Source organism: Magnolia sinica, chromosome 4 (genome assembly GCF_029962835.1).
Source record: "Magnolia sinica isolate HGM2019 chromosome 4, MsV1, whole genome shotgun sequence".
Lineage (NCBI taxonomy): Eukaryota > Viridiplantae > Streptophyta > Magnoliopsida > Magnoliales > Magnoliaceae > Magnolia > Magnolia sinica.
This window is the reverse complement of record NC_080576.1, coordinates 62,197,195-62,212,036: the sequence shown is the minus strand read 5'-3', so window position 1 is coordinate 62,212,036 and position 14,842 is coordinate 62,197,195. Positions and strand designations below refer to the sequence as shown.

The following is a 14,842-nucleotide window of genomic DNA, read 5'->3' as shown; positions in this document are numbered from 1 at the left end:
CAGCCGATCAAAACGCCAATCTTAGGAGAAACTCCAAGAGATCACAACTTCCTTGGATTTAATTTTTTTATAAATTAAAAATAAAATAAAATAAAAAAAGGAAAAATTACTCGGATCTTCTTCAACCAATCAAAACGGCCGATCTAATGCCATGAAAACGCACATATGGACATTGATGTTGTTATTGAAGATGCACAACAGCAACAAAATGCAAGAGAAGGGAGAAGGAGAGGAAGGAGAGGAGAAGAGAAAATTGATGAGAGAGAGAGAGAGAGGGTTTTTGATGCAGGACATGAAAATTAGATATGATGTGCAAGATTTCAGGCTTTAGATCATAATAATTTAGAAACAATCACAATAATTCCACATCCCACATAAAGTCAAGCATTCAACGAGGGGAATCTACGAGGGTCCAAGCCTACACATGTTAGGGTTGAATCAATTAAAAATTATAGACCAAACAATGCTCAAAGGATAGTAGATTCATCCATGCATGCAAAGGATTATTTCCCAATCCAAGGAATTCTCATGTTTAATTCGAGAAAACCTAGGGTTTCGAAAGTGGATTAGAACTTGGGGATCTAAGATGATTTAGGGTTAGTGTTATGGAAACAAGGCAAAAGAGGAGTGAAATAGAGATGAGAGGGAACCTGTGATCAGCCCACACGTGTGAACAGCAAACTGGCCTGACGCACATCCGTGGATGGCGGCTTGAACGTGTGTGGGGCCCACGAATCTAGAATCGGCCAGCTAAGGCCTGGTCGGCCAGGGATGGGCCACCTTCCCTCCAAATTTCAGGTCAAATGGATGATTGGTTTGAACACGGTAGGAGGTGGGGGCAATTTGGGATGGGTGTGGCTTCGCAGGGCCATATTCTGGAAATCTGCTGTAGAGGAAAGATTAACTGCAAACGTGAGTGGATTTGATGAGGGGATGGCTATATAGGAGATGAGGAATATGGAGGGTAAGAGGTGGGGGCGATTTGGAATGGGTGTGGCTTCACACCACGGTAGTTAGCCCTTCGAAGAAGGGGAGGTTTCACACAGGTTTCCACAACTCAAAGAATTAGAGAAGCAGGAAAACACAGAATTTTATTGATCATCTTCAAAGAGAAAAAAAAAAAACTACAAGGGGTGCCTATTTATAATAAAATCTTATACCCCAAAACTTGCGCCATGTGCGCACCCTATTACTTGGAGATTAAGTAAGCAAAAATAACAACTAATCAAAGCAATCTAAACCGTCCATGATATTCCTTATAACAATAATAAGCAAAACCCAAAGTACTAGATTATTTAGAATAGTGGGCCACGATCATAAGAACCTATGGTGGGATTCACATGCCGATCGGGTCCACTCCAACGAACCCAAACACAGCCCTCTAACTAAGAGGCCCTCCCTGGATGTCGTCATTTATCCAAATCGATGGTGGAGCCCTCCTCCTTGCATACGTACGTAAGGGGGGCGTGCGTGTGCACGAGATGTCCCCATCAACTCTCCCCGGCTACGAAGATTTGGCCACTGGCGAAACAAAACTCCTAAACCACTCTAAGATGTCAGGATCAAGTCTCCGAAGCTCCTCAGTGAGCCACATACTGTCTGAAGTTGGGCGTGACTTCCACTTAATCAGGAACTTTTGAAATTCGCCGTTTGACGTCGATATTATTTGATGGTCTAGAACATCCTCTATCTCCTCTCCGGGTGTGGGAAAGGTAGGTATGGGAGGTAAAGGCTGGGAAGATGAGTCGAGAGAGGGTCATGGATCAAAGGAAAGGTCTGGGGAATCAGGACGGTTAGGTGACAGGTTGGACAATGTATCAGTGATCCCCTGAAATGCAACTAGATCCTCCACATTGAATGTGGAACTAATTCCCATGGAAGGTGGAAGATCTACCACATATGCATTGAGACCGTTTCGTTTTATAATTTTGAATGGTCCAGCGCTACGCGCATGTAATTTACGAACTGCTCCCTGAGGATACTGCTCTGGCCTGATGCGAACCATCACAGAGTCCCCTACATTGAATTCCTTGAAACGTTTATATTGGTCTACAGAAAGTTTGTAATATTCATTACTAAATAGTGATATTTCACCTGATTTCCTGATACAATGAATGAATGTGATGCGCAAAGGACTCTGCAGACTCTGATGGCCTATGGGACAATGACATAGGGACAAGATCAATAGGCTTCCTAGGTTTATAACCAGTAACAACTTCAAAAGGACTTAAACCTATGGAACTATTGACAGAACTATTAAATGCAAACTCGGCTATATGTAGTGCGATGTCTCACGTCTTGGTGTGCTCCCCCACTAAACACCTGAGCAAATTTCCCAGACTCCTATTGACCACCTCGGACAGGTTGGGTAGAGTCGCCCCAGGGACTAAATCAATGGCGTGCTGTATATCCCTCATAGGGGGAAGCTCATCTGGTAGATCATCGCAAAAGACATCACGAAACTCATCCACTACCGGAATGGCCTCAGTGGATAACTCTGCACTAGCCTCTGATGCACTTTGCCTAGCCACAAGGGAGTACACCATCGAGTCCGACTCAGTCTCTCGCTCAAAGTCTTTGGTATTTAGAATATGGAGAGGCTCAGACTTGGACTTCAATTCCTCAACCAACCTCAAGTGATAAGAGAAAAGGTGGTATTTTTCCTTAAGAGTTTCTTTCATTTCTCCCTAATGGACTACTGGGGGTTCCCACAACCTCTCTTTCTTTCGCTCCACAGTAGCCCAAAACCTCTTTGCTTGGCCCACAAGCTTCATCTTGGCAAATCGGACTCGACGAGCATTCGACATGTCGTACCACTCAAAATAGTGGTCCATATCCGTCAACCAATCTAGAAAAGCTTTAAGGCCCAAGTGGTCATTAAACGTAGGGGCCTCTACTCTAATTCCCTTGAGGAGTTGCGCATCTGGGTTATAATGATCATGATAACCCTCGCGGGGTGGGTGCACAAGTGCACACCGATGTCTGTTTCTTTGGCCACCCTCATTCACTTGTTTATCCTCCTGCCCACCTACCTGAGATTGGGCATCTTCCCCAATGGCGGGGTTTGCCCAGGCAGAAGTCTCTAGTTGAGTAACGTGCACATTAAGTTGATCTCAGCGTTGGTCAATACGTTGTTCCAAGCGCCTACCCAAAGACTCAAGCTGTCGGGTTATGTCATCCATTGACTCTTGTAATTGCTCTATGTTTAATGCAGGGTGCAATCCAAAACCGCGACGAGTACGTGTGGGCATACAACTACTCCTCAACTCAAAGACCTTCTAACACAACTATATGCGACTAAATGGGACTAAATGATCCTATAGGACTTTATGATGAGAGTTAATGCAAACTAAACGTGAATAGACCAAACCCTAAACATGTAATGCATTTCCCTACAAAAAAAAACCCTGAGCTCTAATACCAAATTTGATGCAGGACATGAAAATTAGATATGATGTGCAAGATTTCAGGCTTTAGATCATAATAATTTAGAAACAATCACAATAATTCCACATCCCACATAAAGTCAAGCATTCAACAAGGGGAATCTACGAGGGTCCAAGCCTACACATATTAGGGCTGAATCAATTAAAACTTATAGACCAAACAATGCTTAAAGGATAGTAGATTCATCCACACATGAAAAGGATTATTTCCCAATCCAAGGGATTCTCACGTTTCAATTCGGGAAAACCTAGGGTTTCAAAAGTGGAATAGAACTTGGGGATCTCAGATGATCTAGGGTTAGGGTTATGGAAATAAGGCGAAAGAGGAGTGAAATAGAGACGAGAGGGAACCTATGATCAGCCCGCATGTGTGGACAGCAAACCAGCCTAACGCACGTGCGTGGATGGCGGCCCGCACATGCGTGGATGGTAGCCCGCACGTGTGTGGGGCCCACGAATCTGGAATCAGCCAGGGATGGGCCACTTTCCCTCCAAATTTCAGGTCAAACGGATGATCGATTTGAACACGGTGCTCCGCAGAAGTTTCAGCCCTCCTGCAGGGCCAGATTCTGGAAATCTATTGTAAGGGAAAGATTAGCTGCAAACGTGAGTGGATTTGATGAGGGGATGGCTGTAGGAGATGAAGAATATGGATGGTAGGAGATGGGGGCGATTTGGGATGGGTGTGGCTTCGCACCACGGTAGTTAGCCCTTCGAAGAAGGGAGGGTTTCGCACCCAATTAGGTTTCCACAACTCAGAGAATTAGAGAAGCAAGAAAACGCAAAATTTTATTAATAAAAAAAAAAAAAAAAAAAAACTACAAGGGGTGCCTATTTATAATAAAATCCTATAACCCAAAACTCGCGCCATGTGCGCACCCTATTACTTGGAGATGAAATAATAAAAAATAACAAGCAATCAAAGCAATCTAAACCGTCCACGATATTCCAAATAACAATAATAAGCAAAACCCAAAGTACTAGATTATTTAGAATAGTGGGCCACGATCATAAGAACCCATGGTGGGATTCACATGTCGATCGGGTCCACTCCAACGAACCAAAACGCGGTCCTCTAACTAGTAGGCTCTCCCTGGACGTCGTCATCGATCCAGATCGATGGTGGGGCCCTCCTCCTTGCGCACGTGCGTAAGGGGGGCGTGCATGTGCGCGAGATGTCCCCATCAGTTTTGCGAACCCTAAACATCCAATCTCCTTTTATATATCCAATGCCGTGTAAGTTATGTGTACTGGACCCTCTAACATGGGTTGGGCCTAACACCTCTAGCTATTTACACTTTTCTCATTGATTCGAATATATCCACTAAGTTATTCAACACATATTAACAACCTATTCAACTCGCACACAAATATGTTTCTTTCAACAAAAGGGATCTTTAAATTATGGATCTTTCAAATGCAAGATTTTCTAACTGGAGTTCAATTTCCCAACATCTTCACCAAGAAATTTGAGAAGAACATATTACATTATTAAACAAGCTAGTAAGGATTAACTTCAATGCTGCAACTTAATGAGTACCAATAAATGTTGTATAGATATTTTTCCTTAGTTGTACTAGCACTATATTTTACATCTTTGTAGATGCATACCTCAAATCTCAAACGTTCTGAATCATTCAATCATCAGCTATGGCATCACTGGCCTGCTTAAATAACTAGTGCAGGATTTAACAATTGGAATGAAAGATCATTTAACTTTCAAGCTTTGTTGATAGAAATCCCTGCAGGCGATAGAGGTTGTTTCTGTTAAAGTATGATCACAACATCCAGCCTACAACAAAATAAATCTAAACCTAATACATACGTACTATGATTTGCACCAATTAATTTCCCTCGTATCCTTGAATAAGAACAGGATAATAAAATGATGTGACGGTACAAGATCAAATTATGACATATTTTGCCACTAATAGGCCCCGCACATGAATTATAGGGAACAGATTAAATGGGAAGCATACTAACCAGGTATTTCAATGGTACATTTTACCAAATTTTGAATGAACATTCAGCTACTTGAGAACCATTATAAACTAATTATGGAGCACATCAGTAAAAGCAAAAAGGAAACAGAGAAAGCATCTAAACCAATTCTCAACTGGGCCCCAGAAATATATATATATATATATATATATATATATATATATTACAAAAGATCTTCCAAGGAACAGCAATAAGAAACATCGTACCTTACAGCCATATGTGGATCACGTCTCTCAACACACATTCTTATAATGGCAATTGGCTCCACTAGGTCTTTAATAGAAAACCCATAACCTAGACCAAAATAAACAATTCATCATAAAATGAAATGGGAGTTTTTCTCCGCATAGAAATATATACATGTTTCCGCCCAAAATACTCAAATGTATTAATGTTGTAGAAAAGCTTCTAGATTTTCAGTAACTTCCATTTGCAAATCATCATTGTTGTCATCAAAGCCCCATCCCACCTAAATGGGGTCGGCTAACAAGAATCTTGTTCTGCCATTCCACTCTATCAAGGACCATACCACTATTAAATGAAATGCATCTTCTAAAAGCAGCATTAACCAGCTTACGTCAGCAATGAATTCACAAGTCCTGCAGCACAGTAAGAATTGATGTATTAATCAAGAAAATACTATAGATGCCTCAAGATACTAAACTAAAGACCTAACAACATTAGACTCACAACCATAACACATTTCTATTTTCTTTTTCTTTTCTGTGTTTTCCTTTCTTCTTCTTCTTCTTCTTCTTCTTCTTGAAATTTGACAACTTTACTAAAAGATGAACAGCTACAACGAGCAGCCAAGCTCAAGTGAGCCTCTTGTCAGTTGTCACTCAAGAACCAAGCTAACGATGAAAGACAAAACAAAAACAGGAGACTCCCAGAATCCCACACCCAACAGAGAAACTAACCACAGAATTACACGTTCCCTGAAAAACAAGAGATCAAATAAGTATTGATGGGGACATCTTGCGCACACGCACGCCCCCCTTACGCACGTACGCAAGGAGGAGGGCCCCACCTTCGATCTGGATCGATGACGACATCCATGGAGGGCCTCCTAGTTAGAGGATTGTGCTTTGGTTCCTTGGGGTGGACCCAATCATCATGTGGATCCCATCATTGGATCTCATGATCGTGGCCCGCTACCTTAGGTGACCTAGGACTTTTTAGTCTTGTTTATTACTGTTATTAGGAACATCATGAACGGTTTAGATTGCATTGATTAGTTGTTATTTTTTATTACTTCGTCTTTAAGTAATAGTATGAGCACATGGCGCGGCTTTTGGGGTATAGGTTTTTCTTATAAATAGGCAACCCCTTGTAGGGTTTTTTTCATTAAAGATGATTAATAAAATTCTGCGTTTTCCTGCTTCTCTAATTCTCTGAGTTGTGGAAACCTAATTGGGTGCGAAACCCTCCCTTCTTCGAAGGGCTAAGTACCGTGGTACAAAGCCACACCCATCCCAAATCACCCGCATCTCCTACCCTCCATATTCCTCATTTCCTATAGTCATCCCCTCATCAAATCCACCCATGTTTGCAACTAATCTTTCTCCTACGATTTTCAGAATCTGGCCCTGCGGGAGGGCTGAAACTTCGGCGGAGCACCGCGTTCAAACCGATCATCCGTTTAGCTTGAAATTTGGAGGGAAGGTGGCCCAACCCTGGCCTACCAGGCCCTAGCTGACCAATTCCAGAATTGTGGGCCCCACACATGTGCGGGCTGCCATTCACGCACGTGCATCAGGCCGGTTTGCTGCCCACACACGAGGGCTGATCACAGGTTCCCTCTCGTCCCTATTTCACTCCTCTCTCGCCTTATTTCTAAAACCCTAACCCTAAATTGTTTTAAATCCCAATTTTTATGCCCTTTTCTTCGACTCCCCGAATTGAAACCTGTGAATCCCTTGGGTTTGGGAAATATTTCTGTACATGTGTGGATGAATTTACTATCCTTTGAGCATTGTTTGGTCTATAACTTTAATTGATCCAGCCCTAACATGTGTAGGCCTGGACCCGCATAAATTCCCCTTGATTGAGTGCTTGACTTTATGTGGGATGTGGAATTTTGTGTGATTGTTTTGAACCAGTATGATCTAAAGCCCGGAATCTCGCATATCATGTTTAAAATCTCATGTCTTGTATCATATAGCATACTTGAAATTCCTAGCTTAGCAACACCCAATTATTAACCATGAGAGAAATCCTTCTTTTGACTAATTCAACAGACATGCCCCCATCCTGTGAGTGTACCACCACATAACAAATTCCTACCTCAGCAATGCCAAATAATTAACAATGAGAGAATCAAATCCTTCTTTTGACTGATTCAACAAACATATCCCTGTCTTCAAAAATTCTAACACTCTTCTTGCCACAAACCCCATAAGAACCCGAAGACACTTCCACAAAAGTTGCTGCATTCGGATGGCCCACAATACCATTCCCACAACGTATCACCAAATTATTAAGATTCAATGAATCCCAAAATGAGAAACGAGGGCATCCCAAACCTCTCTCATCACCTAGTAGGGAAGAGAAGGGGGAGAGAGGGAAAGAGAGAGAGAGAGAGAGAGAGAGAGAGAGAGAGAATTTTAGGTCGACAAGTTGTGTGCTCACCTAAAGGAGTGTTTACTAACACACACACACACACACACACACACACACACACACACACACACATGTATATTAACTTAAGAGAAATATACGGTTCCCCATGGGAGCAAGGCATCCCAAATCAGATACGTATTGGCCGTAACAGCCGATACGTATCGGTAACGATGGGAACCGTTACGCGTTTCGGGGCCGTATCGGCCGGTGTCCCATTTTTGTACCCGTAACAGCCGTTACAGGCCCGTTACGGCTAGCCCGTAACGGTCATATCACGGTAACTTTTTTTTTTGCCTTTTTAAGCTCCGTTTTTTTATTTTTTTTAAAAACCATTTGCTTCCAAACTCTCACTCAATCCTTCTACTACTAATTTCGACCAATCTTGGCTTGGTATTTGAGATAAAAACACATTATATTACGAATTTTCTTGAATCAAAGCTCGGTGGGCCATTTTTCAGAAATTCGTCAAAAATAGGTATTTATACTTCTTTTAATATGTTTTGTTGTTTTAATCATGCCATATGATGTGTTGATCATAGTAGAACATGTTGATGTGTATTTTACAGATTTGGGGTGCCATTTTATTTTTTTTTCTATTTACGCATTAATTTTGGCCTTTTTTATAAAAAAATCGAAAAATCAATTTTTAATGGTTGTTTTGTTGTTTTAATCATGCCATATGATGTGTTAATCATAGTAGAACATGTTAATGTGCATTTTACAGATTTGGGATGCCATTTTATATTTTTTTCTATTTACACATTTAATTTTGGCCCTCTTTTTAAAAATTCGAAAAATCAATTTTTAATGGTTGTTTTGTTGTTTTAATCATGTCATTTGATGTGTTAATCATAGTAGAACATGTTAATGTGCATTTTACAGATTTGGGGTGCCATTTTATATTTTTTTATATTTTTTTCTATTTACACATTAATTTTGGTCCTTTTTTAAAAAAATCGAAAAATCAATTTTTAATGGTTGTTTTGTTATTTTAATCATGCCATATGATGTATTAATCATAGTAGAACATGTTAATGTGCATTTTACAGATTTGGGGTGCCATTTTATTTTTTTTATATTTTTTCTATTTACGCATTAATTTTGGCCCTTTTTTTTTAAATTCAAAAAATTATTTTTTAATGATTGTTTTGTTGTTTTAATCATGCCATATGATGTGTTAATCATAGTAGAACATGTTAATGTGCATTTTACAGATTTGGGGTGCCATTTTATATTTTTTTCTATTCACGCATTAATTTTGGCCCTTTTGTTTAAAATTTGAAAAATCATTTTTTAATGATTGTTTTGCTGTTTTAATCATGTCATATGATGTGTTAATCATAGTAGAACATGTTAATGTGCATTTTACAGATTTGGGGTACCATTTTATATTTTTTTCTATTTTTGAATTAGTGACTTCATGTTTTTATTTGCTTATATTAGACAGGTTTTGGAGCTTCTTAGGGTTTAGTTAGAACATAAAATCATCTTTATTGACATAAGTCATACACTCTTACTCTAATCTATATCTAATTATCTAGTATCTACCTAAACCTAAAGAAATGTCTGGGTCTGGCCAACAAAAAGTAAGTGAGGATATTGGATGGCAACATTGTGAGAGGGTTGGTGGTACTAGGCACCAAATGATGTGCAAGTATTGTGATAGAATAGTGACTAGTGGAATTACCCGTCTCAAACAACATTTGGCACATCGAAAGGGTCAAGTTGCGTCATGTACTAGAGTACCGAAAGAGATAATGCATTTAATGCAAGCTAGTCTGGATGAGTCGAAGGGTAAACGTGCTGCTGTACAAAAGAAGAAAGATGATGTTTTGGATGCAGCTCGACAGGAGGTATTTGGTCCCGAATATATAGGCGTTCGTGATGAAGATATTATTGATTCTGATGAAGATTCTGATCGGGAAGTAACTATAGCTAGGAGAGAGAGCTTGCGTCTAGCTCGTGAAGAGGAAGAACGTCGCTGCATGTATGGCACGCATGGGTCAGTGCGTGATACAGGGGGGGGGTAGGTTTGGTGGGTTACGACGTGTGTTTGGGAGCCGACGACAGACATCTTCACGTGATGCCCCTATACGTTTGGATGAAGAAGTAAATGAGCCTAGGAGACCCTCTATTGATCCAATCCTCTTTAGGAAAGAATCAACTAAACAAAAGAAGATAAAACAAATGTGAAGTAGAACTTCCGTTGAGAAATTAGGTAGAGCAGCAGCAAAGTTATTTATACATGCCAACATACCTCCTAACGTGGTCAATTCTCCATATTGGCAGGTAGTAATTGATGTAGCAGCAGAAGCAGGTGAAGGAATAAAAGCTCCCACGGCTAAGGAGATTAGGGGGAAATGGACAGATGCAGAGTATGCGGATGTGAAAGCATACGTGGCTACCTTTAAACCTGTATGGCAAGCCAGAGAATGCACGATCATGTGTGATGGTTGGACTGGCCCAACCAGACGCAGCATGATCAACTTCATGGTGTACTGCCACTAAGGAACTATATACCACAAGTTAATTTATGCCTCAGAAGTAACAAAAGATTCCAATTATATTACTAAACTAATGGATAAAGTTGTAAAAGAGATTGAGAGGATAATGTAATGCAGATTGTGACAAATAATGAAGCATCATATAAGCTTGCAGGACATATGTTGATGGATAACAGAAAACATCTTTTTTGGTCACCATGTGCTGCCCATTGTATTGATCTTATATTGGAAGATATTGGAAAGAAGAAGAATGTTAAGGAAATGGTCGAAAGGGCAAGAGAAGTGACAACGTTTATTTACAACCATAATCAAGTAGTCACAATAATGAGAAAGTTCACAAAAGGACGAGAGTTGTTGAGGCCTGCGGCGACTAGATTCGCAACAAACTTTATAGCATTAGAGAGTTTATTCCAGTATAGGGGAGAGTTGAGTGAGATGTTCGCTTCCCGAGAATGACTCAACACAAAACATGGGAAGAAGACATCAGGGACACCGGTTGAAGTTGTGAACATCATACAGGACAACAAATATTGGAAGAGGGTCAAGTCGATCCTAAAGGTGATGGAGCCACTAATGAGGATACTCCGTCTTGTTGAAACCAACAAAGCACCTACCATGGGCTTCCTATACGATGTCATGGATAAGGCAGAATTGGCAATTTGACGTGATTGTAGAAACTAGGAGTCTTATTGGAGGATGATCGACAAGAGATGGACAAGACAACTCCATCATGATCTTCATGCAGCAGGTTATTATCTAAATCCTAGGTATAGATATGCCCAATCATTTGTTGAGGATGATGAAGTTCGTGTCGGGCTAAAAAATGTGATAAAGAGATTAGAGCCTGACTTAGATCTGCAAATAAAAGCGTTGAATGAATTAGATACATTTGGAAATCGCCTTGGTAGCTTTAGAGATGTTCTTGCACAGCATGCAGTATCTAGGTTGCAACCGACCGAATGGTGGATTAATTTCGGAGAGAGTACGAAGGCTATCTAAAAAATTGCAGTAAAAGTTTTAAGCCAAATAACATCTTCATCTAGCTGCGAAAGGAATTCGAGTTGTTTTGCGCTTATTCATTCAAAGAATAGGAATAAATTGCAAACTAGAACATTAAATAGACTTGTCTTCATGCACTACAATATAAAACTAAGAATGCGACGACATCATAGAAGCATTACAGCTGTCGATGACGGAGACTACTGTCCAATAAACTTGGACAATATTTATGATAAGGATGACCCGCTTCTACCTTGGTTGGAAACAAGGGAAAAGCAAATTGAAGAGAATAGTGAATAATTGGAAATTGATGACCCAGAAATACGTAGAGCGCAACAAGAGAGTCGTGCAGATGTGTTAGACCCAGTAAGAGGGGCAGCGTTTATGCCAAGTACGGGTACTGCTCAAGATCAACAAAATAGTATGAGCAGTGGTAGCGTGACCATGTCGGATGATGGTGACGATGACCCCCCTGCCCCTGGTGCTGGCACTTCTGGTGTTGCTCAGCGCCTTATACAGCCGTCTACAGATCGTGATGCCGATGAAAATCAACGAGGTGGTATACGAGGTTGGACTTATGAGTGTACTGAGTCACGATACAGCCAGCAGGAGGAGGGTACATCTAGTCGTGCACCGGGTCCGGGAGGTCCGGAACAACAGCAGGCTCATGGTCTTGGTTATTATGATGGATATTCTTATGGTCAATTGGATTATGATTATGATGATTATACTGAGCCTGTTCCATAACATTCATGTTGGAGTAGCCCTCCCGATCAATATCCATATGATTATAGATATCCAGATCCAAATCCAAGTTACTCATCACAGCAGACGCACTCTCAATCTCAAGATTCTCAACAACCTGAGTATGGGCACCAGTATGGCTATTAGACAGGCACTAGTGGATATCCTTACTCAGGGTCAGAGTCGTTGCCTAGTCAGGATCAGTCATCCTCTGGTTTCGTTGATCTAGTATTTCCTTCTGACACTAGATATTATGGATATCCAGCACCTAAACCTATTGGACAGCCTCAGCCTGATGGTGACGATGATGATGATGTGGAGGTCGAGCAACCACAAAAAAGCAGATTTTCATTTTGGTGGTGACTTTTGATTGTGAGTATATATTTGTATTAAGGTAAGTATTTGCAGCAGACAGCTCACAGCAATATTATTGCAAGAAGCCATGCACACACTTGACACTGCCAAACTTGTATTTAAAATAGCTCCCCTGACAACCAATCAAGTAATCCTTAATCAAGTTGCAGGGGAGTATATCAGACACTACTAATTTTTATATTTTTTTTAATATTCTTGACTTGAGGATGAGAGGTCATAGACAGGAATCACAGTCACGTGCACAGGTATGTTTGAGAAATTTCTCAAAAATAATTGCAAACACCTAATGTAAGATATTTTCATATTACATTCATTTTAATATATCTATCATTGATAGTAGATAGTTAGAAAATTAAATATATGAATTTTGTAGTCAAAATCAAGTTATCTGGTTCATAAATTCATCAGACAGTCCGATACAACTTCTCACCAAAGAGTGGACCGTTACACCACCATAAACATGTTCCAATTTATAAATGAATACATATTTGGAATGCTTAGAATATTCCGGATTTAATCCATATTTTTTTGGCAAAAAAAAAAAAATTGCGCCGTTATAGGCCGTTACGCCTCCGTATCCGTATCGGTTTCGAAGGGCACCGTTACGCCAACCAATACCAATACGGGACACCTTACATGGGAATACACACAATTACATGTATTTTCCTACACTCTTCCTCCAGCTGGACCAAGGATATTGATCACACCCAGCTTGAAACACATACGAAGAAGTTAATGACAAATAGCTTGAGCCACAACTCCCCCTCAAACACAACATTGTGGGATACAAGATCTTCAATTGCTGCTTGTCTTTAGATTGAGCTTTCGTCGGTATTGAATCTTCTCGTCAAATAGTAGGCACCCAAACTCTAGGATAATTGAGCCACCAAACCACCATTTATATGCAAAATCCTCTCAAAGACATACATGCATCACTGCACAACAAGTGAACAAGGAGTCGTTTGGCACCATGGATTTGGGGGGATTTGAGGGGATTTCAAATCCCCTTGTTGTTTGGCAGCATAAAGTAACTAGGGGTTTCAAATCCCCTCAAAGAGGGGGTTTGAAATCCACAGTGAGAGCTTGGATTACACCCAAAATCATTTCAATAGTTGCATGTGTAACATGTGTGCACCACTCACCATCATATTATTCTATTGGGCACATGACCCGCTAATGATATCAAAAAATAATTAGATTATCAATTGCATCACTATTAATTACTTTAATATGATGATCAACACCGTCCAAACTTTATCCATGTAAATCAAATATTAAAACTCGTTGGTTAGTCATTCGAACATGATCTTGTGCTTGTGGCCCATCTGTGACTTGGAATTTCATCATGTTCGGGCAAAGCATATATTTCAACGGGCTTATTGCAACCATTGTGTCAAACATTACATATGTAACTAATTAGAGATATTAAAGTTGATTTAGTAATAAAAATCAAACCCCCGTGAATACACCATGCATAGCTACTTTTGGATTAAAGTTGATTCCCAATCCAGGGTGCCAAACACAATAGGAGGATTTCAAATCCAAGGGGTTTCAAATCCAGGGGGTTCCAAATGCACGCTCCCAAACAGGCCATAAACTCAATGATTTCAGCATCAATAGTACTAAAATCCACAAACTCAATTATTTTAGCATCAATAGTACTGAAATCCACATGGGTGATACGAAACCATGTGTAGTTATGACTTACAAAAATCCCCACTATTGCACAATATGACCTGTATTTCGCAATGTATCAACAAGATATTGGGGGGAATCACCAAAATTTTATTTTTCATCAAATTTATTTTTTCTTTTATTGGCCTATGAAGCTGATTTCGACCACTCTTTTTCAATTGTTTGGAGAGAAGGGGATTTGGGTGTGGAAATAGAAATTGAGGAGCGAGTGGATCAAAAATGAAATTGATGAGTTTTTTTTAATTTAAATAGTTTTTCTGCTTTAGTATAAGAAAGATTATAATCCATGATTCTGCAAGCTTGCGTGCTCAATCATAGATTTGAACCCTCTAATTTACGAATTTGGGGAAAATCCAAAATTTTCCCCATTTAACTTGCAATTAAAGTGTGAAAAAATTGCATTAGAGAGGTTGGAGGTTGATCGACAAATTGATAGAACTAGATGAAATTTTTGTA

The 14,842-nt window shown here is 40.0% G+C and overlaps 1 protein-coding gene across 8 annotated transcripts in view; it reads right to left on the bottom strand.

Annotated features, from left to right (window-relative positions):
- LOC131243157 (pentatricopeptide repeat-containing protein At5g02830, chloroplastic) overlaps window positions 1-14,842 on the bottom strand; it is a 123,248-nt gene that overhangs the window by 96,747 nt on the left and 11,659 nt on the right. For all 8 annotated transcript variants that reach the window (XM_058242295.1, XM_058242292.1, XM_058242293.1 and 5 more), the window contains exon 2: window positions 5,654-5,741. In XM_058242295.1, coding sequence (XP_058098278.1) covers window positions 5,654-5,741 — 88 coding nt within the window. The remainder of the gene's footprint in view (window positions 1-5,653; window positions 5,742-14,842) is intronic.